Source organism: Schistocerca cancellata, chromosome 1 (genome assembly GCF_023864275.1).
Source record: "Schistocerca cancellata isolate TAMUIC-IGC-003103 chromosome 1, iqSchCanc2.1, whole genome shotgun sequence".
In the NCBI taxonomy this organism is placed as follows: Eukaryota; Metazoa; Arthropoda; class Insecta; order Orthoptera; family Acrididae; genus Schistocerca; species Schistocerca cancellata.
In genome coordinates this window covers 711,273,994-711,288,194 of record NC_064626.1, presented here as the reverse complement: position 1 = coordinate 711,288,194, position 14,201 = coordinate 711,273,994, and the positions used below count along the sequence as shown (strand labels likewise).

At 42.8% G+C, this 14,201-nt stretch overlaps 1 protein-coding gene across 4 annotated transcripts in view; it reads right to left on the bottom strand.

The window, feature by feature from the left end:
• The window catches only part of LOC126184835 (tumor susceptibility gene 101 protein), a 157,710-nt gene that overhangs the window by 127,234 nt on the left and 16,275 nt on the right, over positions 1–14,201 (bottom strand). For all 4 annotated transcript variants that reach the window (XM_049927428.1, XM_049927439.1, XM_049927448.1 and 1 more), the window contains exon 3: positions 3,159–3,243. In XM_049927428.1, the coding sequence (XP_049783385.1) occupies positions 3,159–3,243 (85 nt within the window). The remainder of the gene's footprint in view (positions 1–3,158; positions 3,244–14,201) is intronic.

Here is a 14,201-nt window from a genome sequence, read left to right as displayed (position 1 = left end):
AATCTCTGCTTAAATGGACGATATGTAAACATCAAATTCCACAACAGCTGACAATGGGTCTCCCTCCACTGTTAACCATAAGAAGATTGCTAATCAATAAATATGATTTTGTCAAGTGCAAAATAAAAGCCTCAATCACAAGTCAACAAGTTTTTACTGAAGATGAAAGTGTAAGTATTATGATAACATTGTTGTTGTCATCATTGTCTTAGTCTGAAGATTAGTCTAATGCAGCTCTGCATGATACTCTATCCTGTGCAAGCCTCTTCCAAGTAATTTTCGCAACCTAAATCCATTTAAAACAGCCACTGTAACTGGGCTTTTGTTACCCAACACTCTTTCCCCCACACTTCCTTTTACTCCCAAACTGATAATTCCTTCATGCCTCATGATGTGTCGTATCAACTGACTCCATCTTGTGTCAAATTGTGCCACAGATTTCTTTTTTCTCCAACCTGCTTCACTAATAATAATAATAATAATAATAATAATAATAACAAAATTTTATTGTCATTCGGCTGATTACAGCAAAAGACAAAGTCAAGAGCATGTATTTCTACATAAACTACAATATTGATGTAAATTGGTTTACATAAAATAGGTACACATTAGAATGCAGTATTTTCTTCTTCAAAAAATTCATCAGTGGTGTAAAACGATTTGTTCACTAGTTATTTCATCTACCCACCTAATCTGCATCATTCTTCTGTAACACAACATTTTGAAAGCTTCTGTTCCGTTCTTGTTTTAACTGTTTATCATCCACACGAAACCACATTCCACACAAATACCTATCAGGAGTTCTTAACGCTTAAATTTATATTCAAAGATGAACAATTTTAATTTTTTAAGAACTGCTTTTCTTCCTGTTGATGGTCTGCATTTTATATCCTCTATACTTCTGCCAACTTCTGTTATTTTACAGCCCAAATACCAAAACTCAATAACCACTTTCAATGTGCCATTTCTTAATTTAACTCCTTCTGCATAAGCTGACTTACTCTGACTACATTCCATTATCCTTGTTTTACTTTTGTTAATGTTTTTCTTGTTAACTATTTACAAGTTATGATCCATTTAATTCAACTGCCTCTGCCATATATGAAAGAGTTACAATATCTTTACTAAAGGTTAAAAATTTGAACTATGATCTGACTTCCAAAGATACACGACAGCTTAGAATATGCAAAAAACAGCCAGTCTTAAGCACAGAAAATAATTGGAGTGTAAATAACGTTAATGTAAATGGTTGAGTCAAGGCTTCATAAGCTGTTATTACCAGTTCGCCTTAGCAGAAACTGAAAACCCTGGCATTCGAGGGCAACAGCTAGCAGTGAAGCAAAGTTTACAATATCTTTTGACTGTTATGGGCAAGTTATTTGTTTAGGTAGTTTTACATGAGAAGCAATATACAACCTAGAAGTTGTAGTTGGTGGTTTACATGTTGAAGTGAAGTGCACAACTGAACAAGAACCTAGTACAAACAAAGAAAATCCAGCTGTTTTGGGCTGCAGACCTAGACTTACCATAGAAAATCAAAGACCTATAAGTAAGCATAAGTGAAATGCTGAAAGTGAAATGGTGAAGGTGGCGAAATCTGGTGCATTCCTAAGGCAGCAACACAAAGTAAAACTAGGGGTAGAAAAATGGTTCAAATGGTTCTGAGCACTATGCGACTTAACTTCTGAGGTCATCAGTCGCCTAGAACTTAGAACTAATTAAACCTAACCAACCTAAGGACATCACACACATCCATGCCCGAGGCAGGATTCAAACCTGTGACTGTAGCGGTCGCTCGGCTCCAGACTGTAGCGCCTAGAACCGCACGGCCACTCTAGGGGTAGAGAGAGAGAGAGAGAGAGAGAGAGAGAGAGAGAAAGAGAGAGAGAGAGAGAGAAATCAACAGTACTGAGAATTTAAAAAAAGTGCTGAATTGAATTTCAAACCTTTGACAGAGGAAGAAACTGAAAACTAATTTTAAAGCACGTTAAATCTGAAAAAAATAACAAAAAATAAATACAAGGCTTCAAGAAAAGTGATATTAGATTAATCTTATGATAGTCAAGATGGTGAAATCTTTTATTACAGAATGTGTCTGATTTTGAAAATATGGACTTAAAAATGATGATGATGTAAGGACTAGAAATAAATGCTGTAGTTTGCAGGAAAGAACAACAAAGTCCTATTTGCAGGGCAAGTAAAGGAGAAAGAAGACAAACTAAAATTCATGCGGTCAAGTCTACTGATATTTTTGCATTTTGTATCACTAATTTTGAAGCATCTGTATCTATAGATAATTTCAATAGAAGTATGCATGAAATATGATGTAAAATTTGATCTTTAGTTTATTACTAGGAACTGTGTCAAAAATTTTAAAGTTGTTCAATGTATTGTAGTAACTAAGAGTGCTAATATCAAAAAGAAAATTAACATGTTTCAGAGTGATGGTAACAACTCACTGAATCTCCCACCCTCACCTAAACAGCTACACTGTACCAGCTCAATGTAGCTCTCTCTCTTTCTCTCTCTCTCTCTCTCTCTCTCTCTCTCTCTCTCTCTCTCTGTCTGCCTGTCTGTGTGTGTGTGTGTGTGTGTGTGTGTGTGTGTGTGTGTATGAGTGAGTGAGAGAGAGAGACTCTAGACTGGAAAAGGATTCTCCCAAGAGCTAGTGAAGTTTTCTGTCTTGTTTATGCACCTCTCAATGACTCAACACTTCAACTATTTGGTGAATGATTATCTTTAGTCTGTCACTAGCTGCTCAGCTGTGTATACTACTCAGCTTTCACAATGCAAAATAAGCACAATAATCACAGTTGCACCATACAGGAACAAGTAAGTCACAACAGGTAAGCACATGCACCCAGCATTGCTCTGTCGATAAAATTCTTTTTTTTTTATGGTAACTTATGGTCACATTTACAAAACAAAAACCAAATATAATGAAAATCACATATCAAGTATTGCAACTCAGATGTGTGAGCTTTCCCTTACTTAGACACATTATAATTGTAATATTACAGTTAGTGAAGAGTGAACGTTGAAATGGGGGGAATGAAGAAATGTAAAATAACTGAGTGCACAACTTAAACAACGTATAAGACCATATTAACTACCTATCATCAAATTGTCAATATTTTAGTTCTTACACTGAAACTCACCAAATGGTTCATAGTGAGCACCTAGGCCACGGTACTGGTCTAGAGCATTCATAACATCATTTCTTGTTGCATCAGGATTCTGGTACTGCAATAAAAACAACAAAATAAAAACTGTATCCAGCTACCATACAACAATGCATCATGATTTCCTAAGAAACTATTACTGCTAAATATTTTCTAACAAAGGAAACATTGTGACACCATTATTTCTGGAGGTTTACTGACTCCTTTGCACCAAAAATGAACACTGAAACAGTATACAGAAATCAGGAAAAATCCAAAAAATAGTAGACATTCTAAAACTCTGAAACATGTCACACCTATACAATAATTTACTGGTGCTGCTATACATCAGTGCCCCCCCCCCCCTTTTTTACACCCAGACAATCCACAGTGGTGGATGTACAACTCATTTCACCATTAAGGCAGAAGAAGACATAAAAATAAATTTCTTGGGTGTTATTAAATACACTGAAGGGGCAAAAATCACGGGATAGTGATATGCATGTACACATAGTGCTTTGGTGGAGCTGTCATTTACACTCAGGTGATTCATTTGAAAAGGTTTCTGATGTGATTATGGCTGCATGACACGAATTAACAGACTTTGAATGCAGAATGGTAGTTGAAGCTAGACGCGTCAGAAATCATTAGGGAATTCAATATTCCAAGTTACACTTTGTCCAGAGAGTGCCGAAAATACCAGACTTCAGGTATTACCTATCACCACAGACAATACAGTGACCAACAGCCTTCTTTTAATGACCAAGAACAGTGGCATTCACATAAAGTTGCCAGTGCTAACAGACCACAGAAATCAATGAAGGATGTATGACGAATGTATCTGTTAGGACAGTGTGGCAAAATCTGGCGTTAATGGGCTATGGCAGCAGACAACTGAGACAAGTGCCTTTGCTAACAGCATGACATCACCTGCAGTGCCTCTCCTGGTCTCGTGCCTATTTCGGTTGGGCCCTAGATGACTGGAAAACTGTGGCCTGGTCAGATGAGTCCCAGTTTCAGTTGGTAGGAGCTGATGGCAGGTTTTGAGTGTGGCACAGATCCCACAAAGCCATGGATACAATTTGTCAACAAGGCACTGTGCAAGCTGTTGGTAGCTCCATAATGATGTGGGCTGTGTTTAAATGGAATGGACTGGTTCCTTTAGTTAAACTGAACCGATCATTGACTGGAAATGGTTATGTCTGGCTGCTTGGAGAGCATTTGCAGCCATTCATGGACATCATGCTCCCAAACTATGACAGAATTTTTATGGCTGACAATGCACCATCTCACTGGACCATGATTGTTTGCAATTGGTTTTAAAAACATTTTGGACAAGTCAAGTAAATGATTTGGCCACCCAGATCACCTGACACGAATTCCATAGAAAATTTATGGAACATAATCAAGAGCTCAGTTCGTGCACCACAACCTGCACCAGCCACCTGCAGAGGCAGGGCAGCATGGCTCAATATTTCTGCAGCGAACTTCCAACGATTTGTGGAGCCATGTCACATGAGTTGTTGCACTATGCTGGGCAAAAGGAAGTCCAACACAATATTAGGAGGTATCCCATGACTTTTACAGATGAAAGTTAATTAATGTTGCAGAATATCTTGCAAAACCATGACACTGTCAGCAGACCACAAAAGGGGCATAATAGGGGGAGAGCATTTTAACAAAAGCAGATATCACTTATTAACCTACTGCAATAATGTGGGTAGCGGTGGGGAGAGACAATGAGGGGACAAAGGGAGGAGGGGTATCAAAATCGTAAACCGTAAAAAAAATTCAGTACAAAAAACACAAGCAAAGCAAAATTTAACAAATCTAGCATCTATCAGTTTATTGTTGCTCATGTCAAAGTCTATACATATCTCTGAAAGCAGACATCTGCAGGTTAAACCAACCATTATTGTACAACACATTAGTCTGAAAAACAAATTGACATCTCTAAGCATGACGTGATTCTGAAAATATTTTATAAGCACCCCAAAAAACCTAAAACTGTTGACAAACTTCACCATGCACACACTTTAAACCATAGCTTAAAGTAAAATTATTAAGATTGTTTTATCCTGAAAAACAACCAACCAGCTGCATTTGTAGTTACTAGAGACATATAAGCTGTGATAATTTACAGTCATTCAGAACAATGAAGAGGTTGTAAACAAAAATTAAACAGGTCATACTGGTGCGTGTAGCGATTTGAAACAAAAATCTACTTCAACAGACTGATAGAAAATTTATAATTTTAACATCTGGAGTGGTGAAAATACAGAATCCCAATGTTCCTTAATGGCATATTATACAATGCAAGTAAAATAACGAGAACTACAAGTGTCTGTGGGGCTAAGTCGATCTCACAGATGTGCCAGATGATAAAGGATTTTCAATGGCAAATTTGTGCAAGTGTTTGCTGAAATATTTGTAAGACTCATAAACATGTCTTTCAATGACCACTATTTACTTTAACACCCAGTCTAAAACCAATTATTGTGATTATCAATTGTTTCATATGACAGTGCTCTCTCAATAACTTGACCAGTCACATCAATCACATTAGTATGTGAAAAATTCTCATGCATGTAAGACGTGATCATCAGTGCCATACTCTTAAGAATGTGCAGATTTTTGTGTCTGTTTTTGTAGAGCAAACTGTACAGTTACCTGTTTCTACCTGAAGTTATTTGAAGAATTAAATGAAATCTATAAATTAAATTAAGAGACATGTAAAAGGACTCCTTACATCAGCCAAATAACATCAAACACAATGATCCCTCTGCCTGCTACATCTTCAATCAAGGACTGCACTCCATATTTAATGTGCTTTTTGGTGTAAATAATAATGAATTCAATTTAAAAGATCTGTATTACACAATACCCTACTCTCAAATGAGTATTTTGGTGCATATTATGAAAAAGTACTAAATGCCTTGGAAAAATATATATATATTTAAAAAGAAAGATGATGAGACTTACCAAACAAAAGCGCTGGCAGGTCGATAGACACACAAACAAACACAAACATACACACAAAATCTAGCTTTCGCAACCAACGGTTGCCTCGTCAGGAAAGAGGGAAGGAGAAGGAAAGACAAAAGGATATGGGTTTTAAGGGAGAGGGTAAGGAGTCATTCCAATCCCGGGAGCGGAAAGACTTACCTTAGGGGGAAAAAAGGACAGGTATACACTCGCGCACACACACACATATCCATCCACACATACAAGACACAAGCAGACATTTGTAAAGGCAAAGAGTTTGAGCAGAGATGTCAGTCGGGACGGAAGTACAGAGGCAAAGATGATGTTGAAAGACAGGTGAGGTATGAGCGGCGGCAGATTGAAATTAGGAATTAGCGGAGATTGAGGCCTGGCGGATAGCGAGAAGAGAGGATATGCTGAAGGGCAAGTTCCCATCTCCGGAGTTCTGACAGGTTGGTGTTAGTGGGAAGTATCCAGATAACCCGGACGGTGTAACACTGTGCCAAGATGTGCTGGCCGTGCACCAAGGCATGTTTAGCCACAGGGTGATCCTCATTACCAACAAACACTGTCTGCCTGTGTCCATTCATGCGAATGGACAGTTTGTTGCTGGTCATTCCCACATAGAACGCTTCACAGTGTAGGCAGGTCAGTTGGTAAATCACGTGGGTGCTTTCACACGTGGCTCTGCCTTTGATCGTGTACACCTTCCGGGTTACAGGACTGGAATAGGTGGTGGTGGGAGGGTGCATGGGACAGGTTTTACACCGGGGACGGTTACAGGGGTAGGAGCCAGAGGGTAGGGAAGGTGGTTTGGGGATTTCATAGGGATGAACTAAGAGGTTACGAAGGTTGGGTGGACGGCGGAAAGACACTCTTGGTGGAGTGGGGAGGATTTCATGAAGGATGGATCTCATTTCAGGGCAGGATTTGAGGAAGTCGTATCCCTGCTGGAGAGCCACATTCAGAATCTGATCCAGTCCCGGAAAGTATCCTGTCACAAGTGGGGCACTTTTGGGGTTCTTCTGTGGAGGGTTCCGGGTTTGAGGAGATGAGGAAGTGGCTCTGGTTATTTGCTTCTGTACCAGGTCGGGAGGGTAGTTACGGGATGCAAAAGCTGTTTTCAGGTTGTTGGTGTAATGGTTCAAGGATTCCGGACTGGAGCAGATTCGTTAGCCACGAAGACCTAGGCTGTAGGGAAGGGACCGTTTGATGTGGAAAATTGTATACTGGATTACGGTAAAAAAAGGAGAAGGTGAATAGAAAGTAAAACTGCTGGCAAAAACAGAAGGAGGAAATAAGATGACAGAAAAGCATCTTTCTTTTTAAATATATTTTTCCCAAGTCTCATCATCTTTCTTTTTAAATATATTTTTCCCAAGTCTCATCATCTTTCTTTTTAAATATATTTTTCCCCAAGTCTCATCATCTTTCTTTTTAAATATATTTTTCCCCAAGTCTCATCATCCTTCTTTTTAAATATATTTTTCCCCAAGTCTCATCATCTTTCTTTTTAAATATATTTTTCCCAAGTCTCATCATCTTTCTTTTTAAATATATTTTTCCCAAGTCTCATCATCTTTCTTTTTAAATATATTTTTCCCACGTGGAATGTTTCCCTCTATTATATATATATATATATATATATATATATATATATATATATATATATATATATATATAATAGAGGGAATATATATATATATATATATATATATATATATATATATATATATAGAGGGAAACATTCCACGTGGGAAAAATATATTTAAAAAGAAAGATGATGAGACTTACCAAACAAAAGCGCTGGCAGGTCGATAGACACACAAACAAACACAAACATACACACAAAATTCCAGCTTTCGCAACCAACGGTTGCCTCGTCAGGAAAGAGGGAAGGAGAAGGAAAGACAACAGGATATGGGTTTTAAGGGAGAGGGTAAGGAGTCATTCCAATCCCGGGAGCGGAAAGACTTACCTTAGGGGGAAAAAAGGACAGGTATACACTTGCACACACACACATATCCATCCATGTGTGCATGGCCTTTACAAATGTCTGCTTGTGTCTGTGTATATGCGGATGGATATGTGTGTGTGTGTGCGAGTGTATACCTGTCCTTTTTTCCCCCTAAGGTAAGTCTTTCCGCTCCCGGGATTGGAATGACTCCTTACCCTCTCCCTTAAAACCCATATCCTTTTGTCTTTCCTTCTCCTTCCCTCTTTCCTGACGAGGCAACCGTTGGTTGCGAAAGCTAGAATTTTGTGTGTATGTTTGTGTGTCTATCGACCTGCCAGCGCTTTTGTTTGGTAAGTCTCATCATCTTTCTTTTTAAATATATATATATTTTCCTTCATGGATTGTTTCCTTCTATTATAACCATATATATATATATTGGTCTTTAAATATGTCTGCTTGTGTCTGTATATGTGTGGATGGATATGTGTGTGTGCGCGAGTGTATACCCGTCCTTTTTTCCCCCTAAGGTAAGTCTTTCCGCTCCTGGGACTGGAATGACTCCTTACCCTCTCCCTTAAAACCCACATCCTTTCGTCTTTCCCTCTCCTTCCCTCTTTCCTGATGAGGCAACAGTTTGTTGCGAAAGCTTGAATTTTGTGTGTATGTTTGTGTTCGTTTGTGTGTCTGTCGACCTGCCAGCACTTTCATTTGGTAAGTCACATCATCTTTGTTTTTAGGTATATATATATATATATATATATTAGTTCAGAAGCCCACTCATTATGGAAATATATTGGAACTTGCAGCAACAAACAGAACTGGCCTCCTTGGAGGTTTCAACACTGAAACTGGCACCAATGACTGAGGCAGTCGAAGCAACAACGATCATAAAACTACAAAAGTGCAACTAAAATGCGTACAAACCTCTACATGTTTAGTGAGCTAGATAACGAGGCAGCTGTGTCATACCTCAAAGAGGAACTTAAAACATTCACCTCTGAGCAGTCTTCTGTAGTACAACTGTGGCTCAAGTTTAACCCTTGAGCAGGCGCGCTGATTTTCTTAACACGAGCAGGTGCGTGGTGTATTTTGTACACATGTAAAGAATAGCTTTTTTCCCCCTAAGGTAAACATGTATGAGCAAAAGCACAGTTTAACCTTGGTTTAATCAAACAATGATGAATTTTTTCTCACCTAGCTCGCAGTTTTTATGACAACATACCACTTATCACTGTATTAGCTGAGGCAATGATGAAGGAATAAGTAGAGGCTCGCAACTGGGAAACAACAACAACAACAACAACAGAATGTTACACGACAATGTTATTTGTGATTGGCAGACTTTATATGTAGGCACGCCTGCTCGACGGTTAATAGAATAGCTGACCAAGCACTGGATGGATATGAGCTTAGCAGAACAGTTCATGGTGGGAAAGACTTTCCATGATACAAAATCGCTGTAAAGGAATTTTTAAAGAAACAGTAATGACTGCATAATAGTTTAAAATAAAGCATTGGGAAATAGATACAGACATGTTAAATGAAACGTGCTTAGCAGCCAAAACGACAAGATAAGATGTGAAGCCTTTTTTTTTTTTTTTTTTTTTTGTGGTTTTAGGGCGCAAAACTTCTATGGTCATTAGCGCCCAGCCCGTGACTTAAGACAGTAAAAAACCGAAATTGAAAACCAGCAGCAATGGGAACAAAGTCAGAAAATTGGAGAAACTAAAAATAGAAGACTGCTTAAAAATCCACTACAGAAAGGGGGTGATTGTCCCCAAAAAAAGCTTCAAATGACTGACGTCATTTCACTGTCATTAATAAACTGTATAACGCGGTCGGCGGAGCGCGTGTCATCTGCTAAAATCGACGATAGATCAGGCGATAGCTGTAGACGGGAGCGTAACGGATTAAAATAGGGGCATTCAATTAAAAGGTGTCTTACCGTCCACAGCTGAGAGCAGTGGGGACAGAGTGGGGGAGGATCGCCGCTTAAAAGATGTCGATGGCTAAAACGACAATGCCCTATCCGGAGTCTAGCTAAAATTACCTCCTCCCGACGACGCGTTCGGGAGGAAGAGGTCCAAGCGCAAGGAAGGGCTTTCACTTCCCGCAATTTATTACAGGGAAGTGCCGACCAATGGGCATGCCATAAATGAGCAACATGGCGACATAAATCGTTCCGAAGATCGGTGAAGGGAAGCGACTGAATAGCTGGCCGAGGAAGAGAGACTGCGGCCTTGGCCGCTATATCGGCCGCCTCATTCCCACAGATACTAGCGTGTCCCGGGAGCCAGAGGAACGCCACCGAGACGCCCCTCAGGTGAAGCAAGCGCAGACAGTCCTGAATCCGGTGGACCAGAGGGTGCACAGGGTAAAGAGCTTGGAGACTGAGGAGAGAGCTGAGAGAATCTGAGCAGATAACGTACTGTATCCGCTGATGGCGGCGGATGTAGTGGACAGCCTGGAGAACAGCGTAAAGCTCCGCAGTATAAACCGAACACTGGTCGGGAAGCCGAAAGCGATTTGGGGTGTCGCCAACAATATAGGCACTCCCTACACCTAACGATGTTTTCGAGCCGTCGGTGTAAATAAATGTGGCGTCCGTCATTTCTGCACATAGAGCAGCAAATGCCCGACGATAAACAAGTGTAGGGGTACCATCTTTGGGAAATTGACAAAGGTCACGGAGCAGGCAGATCCGGGGACGGAGCCAAGGCGGTGCTGTACCCCAAGTTGTCAGGAAGGTTTTAGGAAAGCGGAAGGAAAGAGAATGGAGCAGTTGACGGAAGCGGACTCCCGGGGGTAGTAGGGAGGAGGGGCGGCCTGCATACCCTACATCAAAGGAGGCGTCGAAAAAAAGGTCGTGGGCTGGATTAGCAGGCATGGAAGACAGACGGCTAGCATAACGACTCAGGAGGACTGCTCGCCGATTGGACAGCGGAGGTTCAGCAGTCTCAGCATAAAGGCTTTCCACAGGGCTAGTGTAAAAAGCTCCAGACACTAAACGTAATCCACGGTGGTGGATAGAGTCGAGACGCCGAAGAATAGACGGCCGAGCAGAGGAGTAGACTATGCTTCCATAATCCAATTTCGAGCGCACTAAGGCGCGATAGAGGCGGAGAAGGACCACTCGGTCCGCTCCCCAGGAGGTACCATTCAGGACACGGAGGGTGTTAAGTGATCGCAGACAGCGAGCCGAAAGATAGGAAACGTGGGAGGACCAGCATAGTTTTCTGTCAAACATAAGACCCAAGAATTTAGCGACGTCTGAAAACGGAAGGTTGACAGGACCTAGATGTAAGGAGGGCGGAAGAAACTCCGTACGTCGCCAAAAATTGACACAAACGGTCTTACTGGGTGAAAAACGGAAGCCAGTTTCGATGCTCCACGAGTGGAGGCGATCGAGACATCCTTGAAGACGTCGTTCAAGAAGGCTGGTCCGTTGAGAGCTGTAGTAGATCGCAAAATCGTCCACAAAGAGGGAGCCCGAGACATCAGGAGGGAGACAATCCATAATTGGATTTATGGCGATGGCAAACAGTACAACACTCAGCACGGATCCCTGGGGTACCCCGTTTTCTTGGGAGAAAGTACGGGAGAGAGTAGTGTTCACCCGCACCCGAAAAGTGCGCTCTGCCATAAATTCGCGAAGAAAAAGGGGCAGCCGGCCTCGAAAGCCCCAAGAGAACAGTGTGCGGAGGATGCCTGTCCTCCAACAGGTATCGTATGCTCTCTCCAGATCAAAAAATATTGCTACCGTTTGGCGTTGCCGGAGAAAATTGTTCATGATATAAGTGGAGAGAGCGACATGATGGTCAACTGCAGAACGATGCTTCCGAAATCCGCATTGGGCTGGTGTGAAAAGACTGCGGGATTCCAGCCACCAAGCTAAACGGTAATTCACCATACGCTCCAAAACCTTACAGACACTACTCGTGAGAGAAATGGGGCGATAGCTAGAGGGGAGATGTTTGTCCTTTCCAGGTTTCGGAACGGGAACGACAATAGCTTCCCGCCACCGTCTGGGAAAGGTGCTGCCGGTCCAAATTCGATTATAAAGGCGAAGGAGGTAACGCAGACTATGGGTGGATAAATGCAGCAACATTTGGACATGGATACCATCCGGTCCTGGGGCGGAGGAGCGAGAAGATGAGAGGGCATGTTGGAGTTCCCGCATGGAGAAAACAGTATTGTAGCTTTCGTGATTTTGGGAGGAGAAAGCAAGAGGTCGCACTTCCGCTGCACGTTTCTTCGGGAGAAACGCTGGCGGGTAATTTGAAGAGCTCGAAATCTCAGCAAAGTGCTGACCCAACGAGTTAGAAATTGCGACGGGGTCCACTATGGTATCATGCGCGACAGTGAGCCCAGAAACCGGGGAGAAACTAGGCGCGCCTGAGAACCGTCGAAGCCGACTCCAAACTTCCGAGGAGGGAGTGAAGGTGTTAAATGAGCTAATAAAGAATTTCCAGCTTGCCTTCTTGCTATCACGGATGACGCGACGGCATCGCGCACGGAGCTGCTTATAGCGGATACAGTTGGCCAATGTAGGATGGTGACGGAAAATGCGAAGAGCACGTCGCCGCTCACGTATTGCGTCACGGCATGCCTCGTTCCACCAAGGAACTGGGGGGCGCCGGGGCAATTCGGAGGTGCGTGGTATTGAACGTTCCGCAGCTGTAAGGATAACGTCGGTAATATGTGTGACCTCATCGTCGACGCTGGGAAAGCGACGGTCATCGAATGTCGCGAGAGACGAAAAAAGTGTCCAATCGGCTTGGGCAAACTTCCAGCGTCGCGGGCGCATATATGGCAGTTGAGGCTGCAGTCTGAGGACACATGGAAAGTGGTCACTCGAGTGTGTATCATCAAGGGCGAACCATTCGAAGCGCCGAGCTAGCGGAACAGTACCGACCGCAAGGTCCAAGTGAGATAAGGTTGTCGTGGAGGCAGACAAAAATGTGGGGACCCCAGTGTTGAGGCAAACTAGATCCGCTTGGTGGAAGACGTCTAGCAATACGGAGCCACGTGGACAAGGGTGTGGAGATCCCCAAAGCGGGTGGTGGGCATTGAAGTCCCCAACCAGCAAATAGGGGGGTGGAAGCTGACCAAGAAGATGAAGGAGATCAGCTCGTGCCATTGGTGTGGACGATGGAATGTATACAGTACAAAGAGAGAACGTGTATCCGGAAAGTGAAAGACGGACGGCGACAGCTTGGAAGGAAGTGTTTAAGGGGATTGGGTGATAATGGAGAGTATCACGGAGAAGAATCATGAGTCCTCCATGGGCTGGAGAGCCTTCAACAGAGGGGAGATCATATCGGACAGACTGAAAATGAGGGAGAACAAAGCGGTCATGGGGACGCAGCTTTGTTTCCTGAAGACAGAAGATGACCGGCGAGTAGGAGCGTAAGAGGACCGACAATTCATCCCGATTGGCTCGAATGCCGCGGATATTCCAGTGGATAATGGACATGGGGTGAAAAGAGAATGGAGGAATGTGACCAAAGTTGCTGTCAAGTCAAAGACTGCTCGGAGCTAGCAACCGACAGCATGGAATGGCATTCAGCCGAAGGCAGAAGATCCTGATCCATAAGTTGGTCAGGAGCAGTCCCTGCCACCAGCGATCGGCCGGTTGACCGGCCACCAGCAGTGCGCCTCGGCGACACAGAAGATGGCCGAGGGCGAATTCCGCCAGGTGGTGCTGTAGAGGGGGCACGCCTTGGCGGAGAAGGAGAGGAACTGGGTTTCTTTGTAGTCTTCTTGGAAGAATGTTGTTTAGATGAAGGAGGAACCGATGGTTGTGAAGCTGCGGTCCGTAAAAACTCTTCACGAGTATGCTCTTTTTTCGAAGACTTGGCGTCCGACTTTTGGGCTCGAGATGTAGCAGAACCCGACGAAGGGTGAGCCATAGAGTGGGCAGGCGAAAGTGGTGAGGTTGAACGAGCGATCTTTGCGCTGGCCGATCTGACGACCGTGGTACTAAAGGTGAGGTCGCAAGTCTGCGTGGCCGCCTCCTTTGTTGGCCGAGGAGAAGCACGGACAGTGCTGTATTTTCCTGTCTGAGGCACGGTGGGCTTGCGACTGGCGAATAATTT